Source organism: Pseudophryne corroboree, chromosome 2 (genome assembly GCF_028390025.1).
Source record: "Pseudophryne corroboree isolate aPseCor3 chromosome 2, aPseCor3.hap2, whole genome shotgun sequence".
Lineage (NCBI taxonomy): Eukaryota > Metazoa > Chordata > Amphibia > Anura > Myobatrachidae > Pseudophryne > Pseudophryne corroboree.
In genome coordinates, this window is record NC_086445.1 from 172,165,694 (window position 1) to 172,189,611 (window position 23,918).

General features: G+C 47.7%; 1 protein-coding gene across 1 annotated transcript in view; it reads right to left on the reverse strand.

The window, feature by feature from the left end:
• The window catches only part of SMARCD1 (SWI/SNF related, matrix associated, actin dependent regulator of chromatin, subfamily d, member 1), a 46,997-nt gene extending 24,249 nt beyond the window's left edge, over positions 1-22,748 (reverse strand). The window contains exons 1-5 of the mRNA XM_063952025.1: positions 22,493-22,748; positions 21,203-21,393; positions 17,358-17,400; positions 11,630-11,752; positions 11,421-11,543 (exon numbers count right to left, since the gene is read on the reverse strand). Of these exons, the coding sequence (XP_063808095.1) occupies positions 11,421-11,543; positions 11,630-11,752; positions 17,358-17,400; positions 21,203-21,393; positions 22,493-22,648 (636 nt within the window). The 5' untranslated portion in view covers positions 22,649-22,748. The remainder of the gene's footprint in view (positions 1-11,420; positions 11,544-11,629; positions 11,753-17,357; positions 17,401-21,202; positions 21,394-22,492) is intronic.
• Positions 22,749-23,918: the final 1,170 nt, after the last annotated feature.

Sequence of the window (23,918 nt, forward strand, 5' to 3'; positions counted from 1 at the left end):
GACTATCACCTGCTGGGAATACAGCTTGTGAATTGCCTCTAGCACAGCCTCCCTGCCTGAGGGAGTTGTCGGCAAGGCAGATTTGAGGAAACGGCGGGGGGGAGACGCCTCGAATTCCAGCCTGTACCCCTGAGATACTACTTGAAGGATCCAGGGATCCACCTGTGAGCGAGCCCACTGATCGCTGAAATTTTTGAGGCGGCCCCCCACCGTACCTGGCTACGCCTGTGGAGCCCCCGCGTCATGCGGTGGACTCAGAGGAAGCGGGGGAAGAATTTTGATTCTGGGAACTGGCTGAGTGGTGCAGCTTTTTCCCTCTTCCCTCGTCTCTGTGCAGAAAGGAAGCGCCTTTGACCCGCTTGCTTTTCTGAAGCCGAAAAGACTGTACCTGATAATACAGTGCTTTCTTAGGCTGTGAGGAAACCTGAGGTAAAAAATTTTCTTCCCAGCTGTTGCTGTGGATACGAGGTCCCAGAGACCATCCCCAAACAATTCCTCACCCTTATAAGTAGAGATGAGCGGGTTCGGTTCCTCTGAATCCGAACCCGCCCGAACATGTTTTTTTACACGGGTCCGAGCGACTCGGATCTTCCCGCCTTGCTCGGTTAACCCGAGCGCGCCCGAACGTCATCATCACGCTGTCGGATTCTCGCGAGGCTCGGATTCTATCGCGAGACTCGGATTCTATATAAGTCGCCGCCATTTTCACACGTGCATTGAGATTGATAGGGAGAGGACGTGGCTGGGGTCCTCTCCGTTTAGAAATAGATAGGAGAGTGAGACACTTCATTTACTGGAGCTTAGGAGGAGTACTCAGAGAGTGCAGAATTTTGCTGATAGTAGTTAGTTAGTTATACTAGTGACTGACCAGTGAGACCACCAGTGCAGTTTTATTATTATTTAATATAATCCGTTCTCTGCCTGAAAAAAACGATACACAGTGACTCAGTCACATACCATATCTGTGCTCAGCCCAGTGTGCTGCATCATCTATGTATAATATCTGACTGTGCTCACACAGCTTAATTGTGGGGGAGACTGGGGAGCAGTTATAGGTTATAGCAGGAGCCAGGAGTACATATTAAACAGTGCACACTTTTGCTGCCAGAGTGCCACTGCCAGTGTGACTGACCACTGACCTGACCACACTGACCACCAGTATATTGTGATTGTCTGCCTGAAAAAGTTAAACACTCGTCGTGTGACTTGTGTGGTGTTTTTTTATTCTATAAAAAACTCATTCTGCTGACAGACAGTGTCCAGCAGGTCCGTCATTATATAATATATACCTGTCCGGCTGCAGTAGTGATATATATATATTTTTTATATCATTATTTATCATCCAGTCTATACTAGCAGCAGACACAGTACGGTAGTTCACGGCTGTAGCTACCTCTGTGTCGGCACTCGGCAGTCCATCCATAATTGTATACCACCTAGTACCTACCCGTGGTTTTTTTCTTCTTTCTTCTTTATACATACTACATCTCATTATCATCCAGTCTATATTAGCAGCAGACACAGTACAGTACGGTAGTCCACGGCTGTAGCTATCTCTGTGTCGGCACTCGGCAGTCCATCCATAATTGTATACCACCACCTACCCGTGGTTTTTTTTTTTCTTTCTTTATACATACTACATCTCATTATCATCCAGTCTATATTAGCAGCAGACAGTACGGTAGTCCACGGCTGTAGCTACCTCTGTGTCGGCACTCGGCAGTCCATCCATAATTGTATACCACCTACCCGTGGTTTTTTTTTTTCTTTCTTTCTTCTTTATACATACTACATCTCATTATCAACCAGTCTATATTAGCAGCAGACACAGTACGGTAGTCCACGGCTGTAGCTACCTCTGTGTCGGCACTCGGCAGTCCATCCATAATTGTATACCACCTACCCGTGGTTTTTTTTTTCTTTCTTCTTTATACATACTACATCTCATTATCAACCAGTCTATATTAGCAGCAGACACAGTACGGTAGTCCACGGCTGTAGCTACCTCTGTGTCGGCACTCGGCAGTCCATCCATAATTGTATACCACCTACCCGTGGTTTTTTTTTTCTTTCTTCTTTATACATACTACATCTCATTATCAACCAGTCTATATTAGCAGCAGACACAGTACGGTAGTCCACGGCTGTAGCTACCTCTGTGTCGGCACTCGGCAGTCCATCCATAATTGTATACCACCTACCCGTGGTTTTTTTTTTCTTTCTTCTTTATACATACTACATCTCATTATCAACCAGTCTATATTAGCAGCAGACACAGTACGGTAGTCCACGGCTGTAGCTACCTCTGTGTCGGCACTCGGCAGTCCATCCATAATTGTATACCACCTACCCGTGGTTTTTTTTTTCTTTCTTCTTTATACATACTACATCTCATTATCAACCAGGCTATATTAGCAGCAGACACAGTACGGTAGTCCACGGCTGTAGCTACCTCTGTGTCGGCACTCGGCAGTCCATCCATAATTGTATACCACCTACCCGTGGTTTTTTTTTTTCTTTCTTCTTTATACATACTACATCTCATTATCAACCAGTCTATATTAGCAGCAGACACAGTACGGTAGTCCACGGCTGTAGCTACCTCTGTGTCGGCACTCGGCAGTCCATCCATAATTGTATACTAGTATCCATCCATATCCATTGTTTACCTGAGGTGCCTTTTTACCTGAGGTGCAAGTGCTGGAAGGAGCACCCGCAGTCCAGTTCCTGATAGTCAGATTGAAGATGTCAGTGTTGAAGTACACCAGGATGAGGAGGATATGGGTGTTGCTGGCGCTGGGGAGGAAATTGACCAGGAGGATTCTGATGGTGAGGTGGTTTGTTTAAGTCAGGCACCCGGGGAGACACCTGTTGTCCGTGGGAGGAATATGGCCACTGACATGCCTGGTGAAAATACCAAAAAAATCAGCTCTTCGGTGTGGAAGTATTTCAACAGAAATGCGGACAACAGGTGTCAAGCCGTGTGTTGCCTTTGTCAAGCTGTAATAAGTAGGGGTAAGGACGTTAACCACCTCGGAACATCCTCCCTTATACGTCACCTGCAGCGCATTCATAATAAGTCAGTGACAAGTTCAAAAACTTTGGGCGACAGCGGAAGCAGTCCACTGACCAGTAAATCCCTTCCTCTTGTAACCAAGCTCACGCAAACCACCCCACCAACTCCCTCAGTGTCAATTTCCTCCTTCCCCAGGAATGCCAATAGTCCTGCAGGCCATGTCGCTGGCAATTCTGACAAGTCCTCTCCTGCCTGGGATTCCTCCGATGCATCCTTGCGTGTAACGCCTACTGCTGCTGGCGCTGCTGTTGTTGCTGCTGGGAGTCGATGGTCATCCCAGAGGGGAAGTCGTAAGCCCACTTGTACTACTTCCAGTAAGCAACTGACTGTTCAACAGTCCTTTGCGAGGAAGATGAAATATCACAGCAGTCATCCTGCTGCAAAGCGGATAACTGAGGCCTTGACAACTATGTTGGTGTTAGACGTGCGTCCGGTATCCACCGTTAGTTCACAGGGAACTAGACAATTTATTGAGGCAGTGTGCCCCCGTTACCAAATACCATCTAGGTTCCACTTCTCTAGGCAGGCGATACCGAGAATGTACACGGACGTCAGAAAAAGACTCACCAGTGTCCTAAAAAATGCAGTTGTACCCAATGTCCACTTAACCACGGACATGTGGACAAGTGGAGCAGGGCAGGGTCAGGACTATATGACTGTGACAGCCCACTGGGTAGATGTATGGACTCCCGCCGCAAGAACAGCAGCGGCGGCACCAGTAGCAGCATCTCGCAAACGCCAACTCTTTCCTAGGCAGGCTACGCTTTGTATCACCGCTTTCCAGAATACGCACACAGCTGAAAACCTCTTACGGCAACTGAGGAAGATCATCGCGGAATGGCTTACCCCAATTGGACTCTCCTGTGGATTTGTGGCATCGGACAACGCCAGCAATATTGTGTGTGCATTAAATATGGGCAAATTCCAGCACGTCCCATGTTTTGCACATACCTTGAATTTGGTGGTGCAGAATTTTTTAAAAAACGACAGGGGCGTGCAAGAGATGCTGTCGGTGGCCAGAAGAATTGCGGGACACTTTCGGCGTACAGGCACCACGTACAGAAGACTGGAGCACCACCAAAAACTACTGAACCTGCCCTGCCATCATCTGAAGCAAGAAGTGGTAACGAGGTGGAATTCAACCCTCTATATGCTTCAGAGGTTGGAGGAGCAGCAAAAGGCCATTCAAGCCTATACAATTGAGCACGATATAGGAGGTGGAATGCACCTGTCTCAAGCGCAGTGGAGAATGATTTCAACGTTGTGCAAGGTTCTGATGCCCTTTGAACTTGCCACACGTGAAGTCAGTTCAGACACTGCCAGCCTGAGTCAGGTCATTCCCCTCATCAGGCTTTTGCAGAAGAAGCTGGAGACATTGAAGGAGGAGCTAACACGGAGCGATTCCGCTAGGCATGTGGGACTTGTGGATGGAGCCCTTAATTCGCTTAACAAGGATTCACGGGTGGTCAATCTGTTGAAATCAGAGCACTACATTTTGGCCACCGTGCTCGATCCTAGATTTAAAGCCTACCTTGGATCTCTCTTCCCGGCAGACACAAGTCTGCTGGGGTTGAAAGACCTGCTGGTGAGAAAATTGTCAAGTCAAGCGGAACGCGACCTGTCAACATCTCCTCCTTCACATTCTCCCGCAACTGGGGGTGCGAGGAAAAGGCTCAGAATTCCGAGCCCACCCGCTGGCGGTGATGCAGGGCAGTCTGGAGCGACTGCTGATGCTGACATCTGGTCCGGACTGAAGGACCTGACAACGATTACGGACATGTCGTCTACTGTCACTGCATATGATTCTCTCAACATTGAAAGAATGGTGGAGGATTATATGAGTGACCGCATCCAAGTAGGCACGTCACACAGTCCGTACTTATACTGGCAGGAAAAAGAGGCAATTTGGAGGCCCTTGCACAAACTGGCTTTATTCTACCTAAGTTGCCCTCCCACAAGTGTGTACTCCGAAAGAGTGTTTAGTGCCGCCGCTCACCTTGTCAGCAATCGGCGTACGAGGTTACATCCAGAAAATGTGGAGAAGATGATGTTCATTAAAATGAATTATAATCAATTCCTCCGCGGAGACATTGACCAGCAGCAATTGCCTCCACAAAGTACACAGGGAGCTGAGATGGTGGATTCCAGTGGGGTCGAATTGATAATCTGTGAGGAGGGGGATGTACACGGTGATATATCGGAGGATGATGATGAGGTGGACATCTTGCCTCTGTAGAGCCAGTTTGTGCAAGGAGAGATTAATTGCTTCTTTTTGGTGGGGGTCCAAACCAACCCGTCATATCAGTCACAGTCGTGTGGCAGACCCTGTCACTGAAATGATGGGTTTGTTAAAGTGTGCATGTCCTGTTTATACAACATAAGGGTGGGTGGGAGGGCCCAAGGACAATTCCATCTTGCACCTCTTTTTTCTTTCATTTTTCTTTGCGTCATGTGCTGTTTGGGGAGGGTTTTTTGGAAGGGCCATCCTGCGTGACACTGCAGTGCCACTCCTAGATGGGCCCGGTGTTTGTGTTGGCCACTAGGGTCGCTTATCTTACTCACACAGCTACCTCATTGCGCCTCTTTTTTTCTTTGCGTCATGTGCTGTTTGGGGAGTGTTTTTTGGAAGGGCCATCCTGCGTGACACTGCAGTGCCACTCCTAGATGGGCCCGGTGTTTGTGTCGGCCACTAGGGTCGCTTATCTTACTCACACAGCTACCTCATTGCGCCTCTTTTTTTCTTTGCGTCATGTGCTGTTTGGGGAGTGTTTTTTGGAAGGGCCATCCTGCGTGACACTGCAGTGCCACTCCTAGATGGGCCCGGTGTTTGTGTCGGCCACTAGGGTCGCTTATCTTACTCACACAGCTACCTCATTGCGCCTCTTTTTTTCATGGCGTCATGTGCTGTTTGGGGAGGGTTTTTTGGAAGGGACATCCTGCGTGACACTGCAGTGCCACTCCTAGATGGGCCAGGTGTTTGTGTCGGCCACTAGGGTCGCTTAGCTTAGTCATCCAGCGACCTCGGTGCAAATTTTAGGACTAAAAATAATATTGTGAGGTGTGAGGTATTCAGAATAGACTGAAAATGAGTGGAAATGATGGTTTTTGAGGTTAATAATACTTTGGGATCAAAATGACCCCCAAATTCTATGATTTAAGCAGTTTTTTAGGTTTTTTGGAAAAAAACACCCGAATCCAAAACACACCCGAATCCGACAAAAAAAATTCGGTTAGGTTTTGCCAAAACGCGGTCGAACCCAAAACACGGCCGCGGAACCGAACCCAAAACCCGAAAAATTTCCGGCGCTCATCTCTACTTATAAGGCTCTATGTGCCTTTTAAAGTCAGCATCACCTGTCCAGTGTCGGGTCTCTAATACCCTCCTGACAGAATGGACATTGCATTAATTCTGGATGCCAGCCGGCAAAATATCCCTCTGCATCCCTCATATAAGACGACGACTTATGTTCGCAAAATAGTATCCCTGTTTGACAGGGTTACAGACCACGCTGCAGCAGCACTATCTGCAGGTCTCAGTCTAGTACCTGAGTGTGTAAATACAGACTTCAGGAAAACCTCCTGCTTTTTATCAGCAGGTACCTTCAAAGTGGCCGTATCCTAAGACGGCAGTGCCACCTTTTTTGACAAACGTGTGAGCGCCTTATCCACCCTAGGGGATATCTCCCAGCGTAACTTATCCTCTGGCGGGAAAAGGTACGCCATCAGTAACTTTTTAGAAATTACCAGTTTCTTATCGGGGGAACCCACGCTTTTTCACACTTCATTCACTCATTTGATGGGGGAACAGAACACTGCCTGCTTTTTCTCCCCAAACATAAAACCCTTTTTTTTTAGTGGTACTTGGGTTAATGTCAGAAATGTGTAACACATTTTTTATTGCCGAGATCATGTAACGGATGTTCCTAGTGGATTGTGTATATGTCTCAACCTCGTCGACACTGGAGTCAGACTCCGTGTCGACATCTGTGTCTGCCATCTGAGGGAGCGGGCGTTTTTGAGCCCCTGATGGCCTTTGAGACGCCTGGGCAGGCGCGAGCTGAGAAGCCGGCTGTCCCATAGCTGTTACGTCATCCAGCCTCTTATGTAAGGAGTTGACACTGTCGGTTAATACCTTCCACCTATCCATCCACTCTGGTGTCGGCCCACAGGGGCGACATCCCATTTATCGGCATCTGCTCCGCCTCCACATAAGCCTCCTCATCAAACATGTCGACACAGCCGTACCGACACACCGCACACACACAGGGAATGCTCTGACTGAGGACAGGACCCCACACAGCCCTTTGGGGAGACAGAGAGAGAGTATGCCAGCACACACCAGAGCGCTACATAATGTAGGGATAAACACGATCACTGAGTGAATTTTCCCCAATAGCTGCTTGTATAAACAATATTGCGCCTAAATTTAGTGCCCCCCCTCTCTTTTTAACCCTTTGAGCCTGAAAACTACAGGGGAGAGCCTGGGGAGCTGTCTTCCAGCTACACTGTGAAGAGAAAAAGGCGCCAGTGTGCCGAGTGAGATAGCTCCGCCCCTTTTTCGCTGACTTTTCTCCCGCTTTTTTATGGATTCTGGCAGGGGTAATTATCACATATATAGCCTCTGGGGCTATATATTGTGATAATTTTGCCAACCAAGGTGTTTTTATTGCTGCTCAGGGCACCCCCCCTCAGCGCCCTGCACCCTCAGTGACCGGAGTGTGAAGTGTGTATGAGGAGCAATGGCGCACAGCTGCAGTGCTGTGCGCTACCTTGGTGAAGACTGAAGTCTTCTGCCGCCGATTTTCCGGACCATCTTCATGCTTCTGGCTCTGTAAGGGGGACGGCGGCGCGGCTCCGGGAACGAACACCAAGGACGGGTCCTGCGGTCGATCCCTCTGGAGCTAATGGTGTCCAGTAGCCTAAGAAGCCCAAGCTAGCTGCAAGCAGGTAGGTTTGCTTCTTCTCCCCTTAGTCCCTCGTTGCAGTGAGCCGGTTGCCAGCAGGTCTCACTGTAAAATAAAAAACCTAACATATACTTTCTTTCTAGGAGCTCAGGAGAGCCCCTAGTGTGCATCCAGCTCGGCCGGGCACAGAAATCTAACTGAGGTCTGGAGGAGGGGCATGGAGGGAGGACCCAGTGCACACCAGATAGTACCTAATCTTTCTTTTAGAGTGCCCAGTCTCCTGCGGAGCCCGTCTATTCCCCATGGTCCTTACGGAGTTCCCAGCATCCACTAGGACGTCAGAGAAAAGTAATTGCTCATTTTAGAGCTACATCTTTCCAACAATTCCAAAACTTTCCATAAAAGGCACAGAACTGCTTATGTGGGAAACGGTTTTTAGATTTAAAGTGACAGTAACGAGCACAGGAAGGGCAGTTTGCCAGTCTGTATCACTAACATAAATGAGCTCCTGTCACTCAGTATGTGCACGGCGGAACCTGAGCATAACATACAGAACACTTAAGTGCAGATGTATGAAGGGTCGTTATGGGGGAGAAGCAGTGTCAGCACCGCTATTTGTGTTGATACCGCCTCTCACCCATGTATGAAGGAGGAGATGTGCGCTGTATGACAGAGCGCTATGCACCCGTCTTATCAGCGCTGCTATCTATAAGATAGTACGCCAATACACGGGGCAATGTATGAACGGTCAGTGGCACTGACCATGCCAACACTTGCCGGTATCAATTTCGACAGCTGCAGGTGTCGTTGCCCACGCACCACAGCAGGGACAACGTTGTCCTTGACTGTTGCGGATGCTGGCTCCGGGCTGCATGGAAGATCTTGTGATAATAGCGAGATCTCATGCATGCGCAGAGAGCTGGCCGGGAGAGAGATGCAGAGCACCAGCACTAGGCTAATGCATTGTGGAGGGGTATGGGAGCGATCGCTGGAGGGGGGAGTTTCCACTCCTCCTCTTCTGCATAATATACCTCATCGCTCCTCTGCCCTGCTTCGCCTCAGTAATATGAGCAGGTATAATACATTTAACCTGTCAGTGTGGGTGGGACAATTTGATTCACCATTATGTGTGCACTGTACTTGCAGAAGCTGCTATAATGAACTTCTGTGATAGGCTAGCCCAGCGTTAGATGTATGAAGGGTCAGTATGGGGGGGGGAAGGGGGCACGACAACGACGAAGTATCAAACGCACGTTATGTGCACTGATACCAGATCCCCCCATGTATTAATGTGACAGTGTGTGTTCAGTTACAAGGGTGCATAGGCCTGTCATTATTGGTGCTGCTATCTAAAAGACAGCATGCCGATGTGCACGACAGTGTAAGAACGGTCAGTGGCACGAACTGTTCGGACACCTGCAGCTATTGATTGACAGCTGCAGGTGTTGTTGCCCTATCCTCACAGCAGGGACATCACCGTCCCTGGCGACTGCGTGCGAGATCTCGCGATAGTAGCGAGGTCTTACATGCGCACTGGAGCAGGCCAGGCAGGGAGACAGTGCATCAGCACTAAGCTGATGCACTGTGTTCTCTGGTGGGAATCGCCGGAGGGGGGAGCTTTCACTCTCCTGCTCCGGCAGACAAGATGGTACTACATCTTGTCGATGTTCCTTCCTGCTTCACCTCGGTATTGAGACGGAACAGGAAGTGCTATAGCGGCACGATGTGTGCCGCTTTAATACATCTCCTCCCCCCGTCCTCAAGGACTCCACACAGGTCACGTTTTCCAGGTCACCCAGCAGGTACACACAGCTGCCATATAGTAAACATCAACAGGTGACCCGGAAAACATCAACTGAAGGTAGGAGGGGGTAGGGTTAAATTATCTGCAGGCTAACTGTAGCGCCGAAGCAATCTAATTAACAGGCCTTGCACGTAAATCAAAGTCAGACTAAAGTCCACGTAAAAATGGCAAAATCGGGTTCGCGCATAGGCTAAAAACCCACTCCGCAGTTTCCGCAGAATGGTGGGTTTCCGCGCCTGAATCACCATTTTTAGGTGTGGGGAAAAAGGCTGTTTAATTGAACTAGCTAACGTGCCCAATTTCAACCTGGCAAAAGCTTGCTGGGTGAAACATTTTATCCCTTTCCACCCCCTTAGGAGTCTAATTTTGAAAAATCTCCCTGCTTAGTGGGTGGCTGCAAATAACTGTCACAGTTTCCAAATCACATGCTCCAGGTCACCCAGCAGGTGCACAGGCAGAGTTGACCAACTGCCACATTTTCCAGAGCACAATGGTGATGCTTTGTAAATGTCAGGTGGATGTTTTGCCACATAACGCTGAAACGAAGCAAGCAATTACAACGCCAACATATTTCTACAAATCTACGGACCAAGACCTTTAATTCTGTATATGATGAACCCTGCTCAGACAATGGCAACATAGAAATAGGTCACTCATAAAAGTTGTCCTTCTGCTATTAATTCCCTGTACTGCTGGGATTTAATCTGAATAACCCCTTTAGTGCTCCTGGAGTACAGAGTTTGGTAACCAATGGGCTAGTCTATTATATATTAACATTTATAGCACACACATATACCGCTGCAGTTTACAGAGTATATTTCAATCATTCACATTAGTCCTAGCCCCAGCAGAACTTACAATTTATATTCACTATCACAAGGACACACATATACTAGGGTCTATTTTGTGTCAGAATCAAATTAACAGTCAGTATGTTTTCAGAGCATGGAAGGAGAGAGGAGCACTCGCATAAACATGACAAAATATGCGGACAGGGCTTAGGGGGTATTTGAACTGCCGACCTCAGTAGTTTGAGGCAGTAATGCTAACCACTGAGGCACCCGTGCTACTCACAAAATATTTTTATTAGGGTTTTGTTTTGCAGATAATTGCTAAATAGTGATCAACAATATCGCTGCAGCTCATTTCTTATGGGTTATCTTCACTTGAAATCACCATGTATACCAGCCATGACTTTCACACTGCATGTACATCAACTGATTTATTGCATCTATGAACAAGAGGATGAGCAATTATTTGCGCATCAAACTTTTGCTAGCCAATGCAATACTTTAACCTGGGTGAACACTTTTAAAAGGTTAATCTCAGGAGATTAATGACATAGAAGCATTGCTCTGTAAATGATTACTCTCCAGGCATTAAACCACAAAGACCGATCCATGTAGATAGAATTGTGAAAGGTTAGACGCAAACCTTTTTTGTTAGGGTTCCTAAGTTTTACACAAGAGTACATTTTCTAAATGTTCCCTAAAAAGGGCATATCAGACTGAGTGGACACTCAATTTAATCTGCAAGTACATAATGACATCAGACTGCAGATTTATCGTGATCAAAGGGCATGTTGGAACCCAAGTATGCCCCTGTATGCATAGTCACCGAGCTGGTCTGTACTTACATCTTCAAGAAGCCGACCTTCTACACGCAACTCCCATGAGGCCACGGTCCCCTCTCCATCCTCAACGTCAGACTTTGCCGGGTTAAAAGTGTTCGATATAAAGATACGGAGTTTCCGTTTTTGCTGTCAGAGATAAGATACTGTAATTACACCAAAATCTCAATAAAATCCCACAGCCTGGTCAGCTATTAAAGTCTAATATACTATACCTTGATCGGTCTTTTCAAGGCTTCCTGAATATCAAGACGTTTCCTCATAATTGTCTGATCCAATTTCCTCTCAAAAGCCAACAAATCCATATAAGCCTGAGATTCAGGTACAAGCTCCCGAATCTGAAGAAAGAAAAAATAAGAATTTACTTACCGATAATTCTATTTCTCGGAGTCCGTAGTGGATGCTGGGGTTCCTGAAAGGACCATGGGGAATAGCGGCTCCGCAGGAGACAGGGCACAAAAAGTAAAGCTTTAGGATCAGGTGGTGTGCACTGGCTCCTCCCCCTATGACCCTCCTCCAAGCCTCAGTTAGGATACTGTGCCCGGACGAGCGTACACAATAAGGAAGGATTTTGAATCCCGGGTAAGACTCATACCAGCCACACCAATCACACTGTACAACCTGTGATCTGAACCCAGTTAACAGTATGATTGATAACAGCGGAGCATCTGAAAAGATGGCTCACAACAATAACCCGATTTTTGTAACTATGTACAAGTATTGCAGATAATCCGCACTTGGGATGGGCGCCCAGCATCCACTACGGACTCCGAGAAATAGAATTATCGGTAAGTAAATTCTTATTTTCTCTATCGTCCTAGTGGATGCTGGGGTTCCTGAAAGGACCATAGGGATAATACCAAAGCTCCCAAACGGGCGGGAGAGTGCGGATGACTCTGCAGCACCGAATGAGAGAACTCCAGGTCCTCCTTAGCCAGGGTATCAAATTTGTAGGATTTTACCAACGTGTTTGCCCCTGACTAAATAGCCGCTCGGCAAAGTTGTAAAGCCGTGACCCCTCGGGCAGCCGCCCAAGATAAGCCCACCTTCCTTGTGGAATGGGCATTTACATATTTTGGCTGTGGCAGGCCTGCCACAGAATGTGCAAGCTGAATTGTATTACACATCCAACTAGCAAAAGTCTGCTTAGAAGCAAGAGCACCCAGTTTGTTGGGTGCATACAGGATAACAGCCAATCAGTTTTCCTGACTCCAGCCGTCCTGGAACCTATATTTACAGGGCCCTGACAACATCTAGCAACCTGGAGTCCTCCAAGTCCCTAGTAGGCGCAAGGCACCAAAATAAGCTGGTTCAGGTGAAACACTGACACCACCTTAGGGAGAGAACTGGGGACGAGTCCGCAGCTCTGCCCTGTCCAAATGGACAACCAGATATGGGCTTTTTTGAGAAAAAAACCACCAATTTGACACTCGCCTGGTCCAGGCCAGGGCCAAGAGCATGGTCACTTTTCATGTGAGATGCTTCAAATCCACAGATTTGACTGGTTTTAAACCAATGTGATTTGAGGAATCCCAGAACTACGTTGAGATCCCACAGTGCCACTGGAGGCACAAAAGGGGGTTGTATATGCAATACTCCCTTGACAAACTTCTGGACTTCAGGAACTGAAGCCACTTCTTTCTGGAAGAAACTCGACAGGGCCGAAATTTGAACCTTAATGGACCCCAATTTGAGGCCCATAGACACTCCTGTTTGCAGGAAATGCAGGAATCGACCGAGTTGAAATTTCTTCGTGGGGCCTTTCTGGCCTCACACCACGCAACATATTTTTGCCACATGTGGTGATAATGTTGTGCGGTCACCTCCTTTCTGGCTTTGACCAGGGTAGGAATGACCTCTTCCGGAATGCCTTTTTCCCTTAGGATCCGGCGTTCCACCGCCGTGCCGTCAAACGCAGCTGCGGTAAGTCTTGGAACAGATATGGTACTTGCTGAAACAAGTCCCTTCTTAGCGGCAGAGGCCATAAGTCCTCTGTGAGCATCTCTTGAAGTTCCGGGTACCAAGTCCTTCTTGGCCAATCCGGAGCCATGAGTATAGTTCTTACTCCTCTACGTCTTATAAGTCTCAGTACCTTAGGTATGAGAAGCAGAGGATGGAACACATACACCGACTGGTACATCCATGGTGCTACCAGAACGTCCACAGCTATTGCCTGAGGGTCTCTTAACCTGGCGCAATACCTGTCCCGTTTTTTGTTCAGACGGGACGCCATCATGTCCACCTTTGGTATTTCCCAACGGTTTACAATCATGTGGAAAACTTCCCGATGAAGTTTCCACTCTGCCGGGTGGAGGTCGTGCCTGCTGAGGAAGTCTGCTTCCCAGTTTCCATTCCCGGAATGAAACACTGCTGACAGTGCTATCACATGATTTTCCGCCCAGCGAAAAGTCCTTGCAGTTTTTGCCATTGCCCTCCTGCTTCTTGTGCCGCCCTGTCTATTTACGTGGGCGACTGCCGTGATGTTTTTCCCACTGGATCAATACCGGCTGACCTTGAAGCAGAGGTCTTGCTAAGCTTAGAGTATTATAAATTTACCCTTAGCTCCAGTATATTTATGTGGAGAAAAGTCTCCAGACTTGATCACACTCCCTGGAAATTTTTTCCTTGTGTGACTGCTCCCCAGCCTCTCGGGCTGGCCTCCGTGGTCACCAGCATCCAATCCTGAATGCCGAATCTGCGGCCCTCTAGAAGATGAGCACTCTGTAACCACCACAGGAGAGACACCCTTGTCCTTGGATACAGGGTTATCCGCTGATGCATCTGAAGATGCGATCCGGACCATTTGTCCAGCAGATCCCACTGAAAAATTCTTGCGTGAAATCTGCCGAATGGAATTGCTTCGTAGGAAGTCACCATCTTTACCAGGACCCTTGTGCAATGATGCACTGATTTTAGGAGGTTCCTGACTAGCTCGGATAACTCCCTGGCTTTCTCTTCCGGGAGAAACACCTTTTTCTGGACTGTGTCCAGAATCATCCCTAGGCACAGCAGACTTGTCGTCGGGATCAGCTGCGATTTTGGAATATTTAGAATCCACCCGTGCTGTTGTAGCAGTATCCGAGATAGTGCTACTCCGACCTTCAACTGTTCCCTGGACTTTGCCCTTATCAGGAGATCGTCCAAGTAAGGGATAATTAAGACGCCTTTTCTTCGAAGAAGAATCATCATTTCGGCCATTACCTTGGTAAAGACCCGGGGTGCCGTGGACAATCCAAACGGCAGCGTCTGAAACTGATAGTGACAGTTCTGTACCACGAACCTGAGGTACCCTTAGTGAGAAGGGCAAATTTTGGACATGGAGGTAAGCATCCCTGATGTCTCGGGACACTATATAGTCCCCTTCTTCCTGGTTCGTTATCACTGCTCTGAGTGACTCCATCTTGATTTGAACCTTTGTAAGTGTTCAAATTTTTTAGATTTAGAATAGGTCTCACCTAGCCTTCTGGCTTCAGTACCACAATATAATGTGGAATAATACCCCTTTTCTTGTTGTAGGAAGGGTAATTTGATTATCACCTGCTGGGAATACAGCTTGTGAATTGTTTCCCATACTGCCTCCTTGTCGGAGGGAGACCTTGGTAAACCAGACTTCAGGAGCCTGCGAAGGGGAAACGTCTCGACATTCCAATCTGTACCCCTGGGATACTACATGTAGGATCCAGGGGTCCTGTACGGTCCCAGCGTCATGCTGAGAGCTTGGCAGAAGCGGTGGAACGCTTCTGTTCCTGGGAATGGGCTGCCTGCTGCAGTCTTCTTCCCTTTCCTCTATCCCTGGGCAGATATGACTCTTATAGGGACGAAAGGACTGAGGCTGAAAAGACGGTGTCTTTTTCTGCAGAGATGTGACTTAGGGTAAAAACGGTGGATTTTCCAGCAGTTGCCGTGGCCACCAGGTCCGATGGACCGACCCCAAATAACTCCTCTTCCTTTATACGGCAATACACCTTTGTGCCGTTTGGAATCTGCATCACCTGACCACTGTCGTGTCCATAAACATCTTCTGGCAGATATGGACATCGCACTTACTCTTGATGCCAGAGTGCAAATATCCCTCTGTGCATCTCGCATATATAGAAAATGCATCCTTTAAATGCTCTATAGTCAATAAAATACTGTCCCTGTCAAGGGTATCAATATTTTTAGTCAGGGAATCCGACCAAGCCACCCCAGCTCTGCACATCCAGGCTGAGGCGATCGCTGGTCGCAGTATAACACCAGTATGTGTGTATATACTTTTTATGATATTTTCCAGCCTCCTGTCAGCTGGCTCCTTGAGGACGGCCCTATCTATAGACGGTACCGCCACTTGTTTTGATAAGCGTGTGAGCGCCTTATCCACGGTGTTTCCCAACGCGCCCTAACTTCTGGCGGGAAAGGGTATACCGCCCATAATTTTCTATCGGGGGGAACCCACGCATCATCACACACTTCATTTAATTTATCTGATTCAGGAAAAACTACGGTAGTTTTTTCACATCCCACATAATACCCTCTTTTGTGGTACTTGTAGTATCAGAAATATGTAACACCTCCTTCATTGCCCTTAACGTGTGGCCCTAATAAGGAATACGTTTGTTTATTCACCGTCGACACTGGATTCAGTGTCCGTGTCTGTGTCGACCGACTAAAGTAAACGGGCGTTTTAAAACCCCTGACGGTGTTTCTGAGACGTCTGGACCGGTACTAATTGTTTGTCGGCCGTCTCATGTCGTCAACCGACCTTGCAGCGTGTTGACATTATCACGTAATTCCCTAAATAAGCCATCCATTCCGGTGTCGACTCCCTAGAGAGTGACATCACCATTACAGGCAATTGCTCCGCCTCCTCACCAACATCGTCCTCATACATGTCGACACACACGTACCGACACACAGCACACACACAGGGAATGCTCTGATAGAGGACAGGACCCACTAGCCCTTTGGAGAGACAGAGGGAGAGTTTGCCAGCACACACCAAAAACGCTATAATTATATAGGGACAACCTTATATAAGTGTTTTCCCTTATAGCATCTTTTATATATTTCTAACGCCAAATTAGTGCCCCCCCTCTCTGTTTTAACCCTGTTTCTGTAGTGCAGTGCAGGGGAGAGCCTGGGAGCCTTCCCTCCAGCCTTTCTGTGAGGGAAAATGGCGCTGTGTGCTGAGGAGATAGGCCCCGCCCCTTTTTCGGCGGGCTCGTCTCCCGCTCTTTAATGGATTCTGGCAGGGGTTAAATATCTCCATATAGCCCCCGGAGGCTATATGTGAGGTATTTTTAGCCAAAAAAGGTTTTCATTTGCCTCCCAGGGCGCCCCCCTCCCAGCGCCCTGCACCCTCAGTGACTGCCGTGTGAAGTGTGCTGAGAGGAAATGGCGCACAGCTGCAGTGCTGTGCGCTACCTTAAGAAGACTGAGGAGTCTTCTGCCGCCGATTCTGGACCTCTTCTCGTTTCAGCATCTGCAAGGGGGCCGGCGGCGAGGCTCCGGTGACCATCCAGGCTGTACCTGTGATCGTCCCTCTGGAGCTAATGTCCAGTAGCCAAAGAAGCCAATCCATCCTGCACGCAGGTGAGTTCACTTCTTCTCCCCTAAGTCCCTCGTTGCAGTGATCCTGTTGCCAGCAGGACTCACTGTAAAATAAAAAACCTAAGCTAAACTTTTCTAAGCAGCTCTTTAGGAGAGCCACCTAGATTGCACCCTTCTCGGCCGGGCACAAAAATCTAACTGAGGCTTGGAGGAGGGTCATAGGGGGAGGAGCCAGTGCACACCACCTGATCCTAAAGCTTTACTTTTTGTGCCCTGTCTCCTGCGGAGCCGCTATTCCCCATGGTCCTTTCAGGAACCCCAGCATCCACTAGGACGATAGAGAAACAGGGGGGTAAAGTCAAAGTACTGATGTACAGGAATCAGCAATGGGTATCACATTTCCTCCACACTCACCCTCTGAGGTAGAATCTTATCCGCCATCTTCTTCTTCTTAGTACTTTAAAATTGAAAAACAAATTTGATCAGCCAACTTATTCAAGTAAACTTTTATGATTAATGCAAATATACAGTGGTGAAAAACTGGTTTCTGTGTTGGAGGTCCAAACTTCTAAGGACGGCAGTTTTCAACTTTTTAAGGTCCAATCCTGATTCGACCTATTCAGGCATTCGACTTGTCGAAAAGCACGTGGATCGGCAGAATAGCTGCCGATCCACGTGTTGATGTCGAATTCAGGGCCAAATCCGACAGGTTTTGGCCCCCTTTTTTTTGGCCCCCTTTTCGACTATCTCAATAGCTGCAAGTAGACAGGTGGAAGCTGCCGTGAGGTCGGGCGAGTGAGTGACATCCTGCTGCAGAGCTGATCTCCTCTGGCTGCAGCCGGCTGTCCCCCCGCGGCTCGCCCCATCTAAAATTCGACTTGAAAAGTCACATTTTAGATGGGATTGAATAGGGGTTGTCGGATCCATTCCGATAAACACATGTCGGAATGGATCCGATTTTAATTGAATATACCCCTAAGCCTGGACAGAGCCGCAACACAAACGGATGTTCTTGCATGTAAACATTGGCTGCACTCTCTCTGAAACATCTTTATAGGACAGAATACACACGACAAACTGTGGTGGAAAACCCATTTATAATTATGTAACATTCATTTACTATTACTCAGAATAGCAGCTGCTATAATCAAACGTTATACTGTACTGTAGATTAGACAAGAATAAATGAAGCAAGTACGCCTACAAAGCATACATTTTACTTGTACCAAGGCAACCTACCAAGTAATGACATGTTTCCCAGGTTGCACAAAAGGAAGATTCCATATTTTCCGGTGTATTTAACGCGATTGGAAGGTTTACAAGATTGGATTCTGGACTATTCCAGACCAGATAATGTATACATCATAAGAAACACGATTCAGAGTTGCACGCTATGACAATGTTTTCGCAGTCGAGCAATTTTTGGCCAATAGCGCATGCATCTTAGTTGCACTGCGCAAATATCAAAGTCTATTACTGTAGCCACTCGCAGTGAGGAGTCATTCGCAAAATAATTGGTAGGAAGGGATCTTTCGGGGGACAGGTGGCACACACAGGTGTGTCAGGCCATATTCGAGGGGTGACGCTGCCTGCGGATGCAATCCGTACACATTATAAATAGCGCAGGCATCTCTGCACACAGGACATTCTGCGTGATCACAGGGTTACTTAAAAAGCTGATCGCGCTGTGTCTTTTCACGCAGAAAAGCAATCACTGGGAGACTTCATACAAAATTCGGCAGGCTGAGACATTTACATATTTTCACGCAGTATCTGCGTACAGGATTCATTAGCATACAACTATGAATCAGGCCCAACGTCATTAGATCATATGTAGTTATATCTTTAAACTACTTATCTCAATGAAGATGTGTACATTACTTTGCTCATCCCCTTTTAAGGGCAATCTGAATAAATTACACGTTGGAAGAAGAGAAGGAAGAAATTAAACATCTGTGTTTGGTGTGCAGTTTTCCTGTGACCTTCCACATTACTGCAGCGGCTCCTGTGTACGCTCAGTCACACAGAGGCTCAAGGACAAGCACAGGAAACCTGAATCAGACCTCCTCTGCCAGTCGCCACTAACAGACACAGGTAAGGGCTATTATGGCTGGTTTGCAAATTACTATAAAACCCTGCATGTACAGTGCAGGCAATAGGAGAGACCTATTACATGAGCCAAGGGGGTAAATTTACTAAGATGGGAGTTCTATTGAAGATAGGATGTTGCCAATAGCAACCAATCAGATTTCAGGTATTATCTTCTAGAAGGTGCTAGATAAATGATAACTAGAATCTGATTGGTTGCCATGGGCAACATCCCATTTTAAATAGAACTCCCATCTTAGTAAATTTACCCCATGGTCTCACTTGGGAACTACATATGCACAAAGCCCTGCCTGTTTCAGTCAGTGACATCACACACACTAATGAGCCCTACACACTGGCCATTTTGCACCGTGGTGCCCGGCGGCCAAGGTGGGAGTGAAGTTTCTTCACCCCCTGATGTCATCTGACCCCACAGCCCTGCATGCTAATGTGGACAAGATTGTCCATATTGGCTTGCATGTATAAACAAGCCGGTGCCAACGATGAACGAGCGTGGGGCCGCGCATCGTTCACAGATGATGCCTATACACTGAGCGATAGAAAACAATATCTTGTTCTTTAATAAACGAGATAGTACATAACGCTCAGTGTAATCGGTAAGTGTGTAGGGCCTATTATTTCATGAAAGCAACCTTTGGCAGAACCTTGAATAAGTATTACGCTTATCTTCTATACTGCACACCTAACAAGTATTTTAGAATCTTGAAGCCAACCCCAAAAACTAAGGAGGCAGGCCAATGTAAAACCATTTTATATTAAATACACTAATAGCAGATAGCCCCACCACTTCCACACAGAGCTCAACCCTCTTACAGACATTAGAGCGCTTTCCATCCATCTTATGTTGCCTCTCTGTCCCCCATTCAATGGACTTGTGTCCCCCACCCAACCCCATACTTTATGCTCCCTCTCACAGCATTCTCACTACCCACTCAATAACCTTTTTTGGAATGCCTCCATGCATAATGCCCCCAGCAATACGTTCCACTCAACACACCATCCTCATAAGTAACTCCCTCATCCCCAGCTCTGCATCAATCATTATTAAACCCTGCACTGTGCACCTTTAACACACCATCATTAAAAGGTTGTCCTGTAATTAACTCCCCCACCCTTTATTAGTCCCTCACTCAGTGCAGTGCCACTCTTCTGCACAGTGGAACTGATCATACATCAGGCCCAAAAACAGTGCTAACCAAACTAAATGTATTAGAGATGGGATGCAGTTAATTTGCCGGTAGCCGGGATAAGAATACAGATGCCGGAATACTGACTACTGACGATACCGACAGCCATAATCTCAGCTCACAGGGGCTATTCCCACTCGTGGGTGTCCATGACACCTATATAGTGGGAACAGAACCTGTGGCGAGCGCAGCAAGCCCTCAAAGGGACTCTTTGCACTCGCCCCGCTGCCGGCACACTGATGGCCGGGATGCTGTTGTCTGAATACTGACAGCCGGCATCCCGACCGTCGGAAAATTATACAGTACCCTTACAGACAATGGTGGAGCTTTTATAAAAAATAGTTTGCAGACTTATGGACCCTACACACTTGCGATCCCCCGCCGAGCTGCCTGACGGCGGTGGGGGGCAGTGACAGGGGGAGTGGAGTTTCACCCGAACCCATAGAAGTGCATGCAAATATGGACAAGATCGTCCATATTGGCCTGCATGCACAAGCGACGGGCAGCAGCGATGAACGAGCGCGGGTCCGCGCATCGCTGGTGCCTCCACACTGAAAGATATGAACGGTATCTTGTTCATTAATGAACGAGATCGTTCATATCTTTCAGTTTTATCGCCCAGTGTGTAGGGCGCATTAGCATTTATGTTAGCCACAAGAAGAAACAGATCTACTTGAAATTTTAATGGATGGGCAGATGTATTAGCCTGGAGAAGTCATGAGGAAGTGATAAACCAGTGATAAATGCAAGGTGAAAAACACACCAGCCAATCAGCTCTCATATGTAAATTAACAGTTAGGAGCTGATGGGCTGGTGCTTTATCACTGGTTTATCACTTCCTTATGACTTCTACAGGTTAATACATCTACCCCTGTATGTGATATACAATATGAAAAACCAACACACTACAAACAGCCACAGAGCTTACTTCATTGAATGTATTGTAGAAACACTTCGGATTACCTGTGGTTCCTATTTTGAGCTGCCTGTTGTTGCTGCACTTGCTGTATTTGCTGAGGTGGAGGTCGCTTGCGGGACTGGTCCATGCCTGACTGAGCCATGCCTGGTCGAGCAGCAGGGCTCCCTCCATAGCCTGGAGGTCCCATAGCTGGTCCCTGAGGTGTCATTCGACTGCCTGGAAGAATTCCTGGCCTCTGAATTAAATGGAGAAAAAAAAAAGTTAACATACAGTGCACTCTAATCATAGAACGCACTGAAGGATCAACAAAAGCTGTGCCTGGCTCTACAAAAAGGTTACAACCTCTTTATGTAAATAAATAAAAATCATCAGTATATAGTATATACAGGCATTTACATATCCAAATGTTAAAGGGAGACATACCATACTATGGAGAATACACATACAAACACCTCTCTTTAGACTACTGGTACCCAATTGACATTTCTCCTGCTGTAGAAGTAACAGAAAAGGAGAATGACATGAGCTATAGCAGTGCTAGCCACGCAGCACTCAAGGCTCACATCATTTATTATGATGGGTATGGAATACTGCCAATGACACCGAAACCTCCACCGTTATGTTATTTGATACATTGTGGGACACACAGGACCATCATACTACCTGGGAAAGAACAGCCTGGATGAGGGGATGGAGCACACACACCCATATTGTTGCTGATGGCACATTACGCGGTACCTCTGCTATTATTGACATTTTATTGGGCATCAGTAATAATTGTTATGTACTGACATCACTATTAATTATCAGCACATTACCAGCCTGTATGACTACAGCTTATGTAGTATTAGCAGCGTTCCACGTCACATTTTTTGTGAGTTTTATTGCGTATTTAGAATGATAAAACAACTCTGCAGAGTCTACTGGTCCCATATCTATGGCCTAGTGCAGAGCATCATTGCCACTGGGTGACACTGCTCAACTTCACCACAACTGTGTGCATAACTGTTCGCTCACCATAGTACATCATACGTGTTTACTGAAAAGCAGCAAAGTTTCTGTGCATGGAAAGAATCATAAGGGCCCTTGTATGACTGATACACCCACACAGAGCAACAACAACTTCAGAAGCAGCAGCCAGAGAGCAGCCCGAGCTAACACAGAGCACAGAGATGATGCGGGTCGCACAGTCTGCAGAGAGGATGCTCGGTGATCAGATAGATACATATACTATGAGGTCTCCAGCCCTGTTGCAATGCTGGGAGCAGGGCCCCGGGGGGAGCACGGAGAAGGCCGGCATCTCAGGCGTTTGCCCCCACCCTGCACCCTCTTACCGGGTAAGCTGCTCCAGGCATTGGGGAGCGGTACATCCCTTGTCCCGGGGCGGGGCCCATTCTCACAGCTGGGCCGGGCGTCCCAGGGACTAGCGCGGCCGCCGCGGGCCCGGATCCCCCCGGAGTCACCGACTGGAAACCAGCCCGCGCCGCCATCGCTCTGCAACAATGGGGCAGGAAGCGGAAGTACCGTCTCGCACAGGGGGGGCCGGGGAGCTCGCAGAGCGGCGTTCCACTCTGCAGCCGGCATGAATGAGAGGCCGGAAGTGCGCAGGCGCCATTTTGGTTGCGGGAAAGCCTGGCATGCCGGGAATGGCGTCGCGCAGCCATATTGGACAATGGCAAATGCCAATTATCGTTTTTACTGTTCGGCAGCATGGACGCACCCCAGCACGGCTGTACACGCCCGCACTCTCCACATAAGCAGTTACACATTATTCCACGCCATTCTGCTTCCCTGGCTTATATAGAACGTGGTCTACTTATATTGCGGCATACTGGAGGAGCCCAATTCATCAATGGCCGCTGCAAGTTATTGTTATTAGCAATAATTTCCGGTTGACAGTAAGGTAATCCCGGCATGTGCGAATAATGAATGAGCGCCGTTCTAGTTGTTATATGTAGCTCATGCGCATGCGCACTGATCACTCCGTGCTGCCGGGCCGTAGAGAGCAGCGCCCCCTGCTGTTTCCCAGCAGCTCAGTAACAGCCATGCTGGAGCCAGCCTGCTGCATCATGTTTCCTTCCACCTGAAACATTCCTTATGCATACCACCCAACATGACCCTCTCCAGGAGGGACAGAATTCTCTGCTTCTGGACTTTTCTCTTAATTTATGATTGCCAGCACCTGTAGTGAAACACCTTTCTTATCCATTACCCTGTTCAACACAAGTGCCGGCAATCATAAATTAAGAGGGAAGTCCAGAAGCAGAGCATTCTGTCCCTCCTGGAGAGGGTCATGTTGGGAGGTATGCCTTATGTAAAGCCAGTGGCCACATACATGAAATAAGCGTGCAGGTAGTATGTGTGGCAGTGACTGTCAGTAAAACACTTGCAGGGTCTGCATCTTACTATCTTCTGGAATATAATCGACATGTGTAAAAATAATGTCCCACATTGGTTTCTAACAGTTATTTCTCTAACGTCCTAAGTGGATGCTGGGACTCCGTAAGGACCATGGGGAATAGCGGCTCTGCAGGAGACTGGGCACAAAAGTAAAAGCTTGAACTAGCTGGTGTGCACTGGCTCCTCCCCCTATGACCCTCCTCCAAGCCTCAGTTAGATTTTTGTGCCCGAACGAGAAGGGTGCATGCTAGGTGGCTCTCCTGAGCTGCTTAGAGTAAAAGTTTATTTTAGGTTTTTTATTTTCAGTGAGTCCTGCTGGCAACAGGCTCACTGCATCGTGGGACTAAGGGGAGAAGAAAC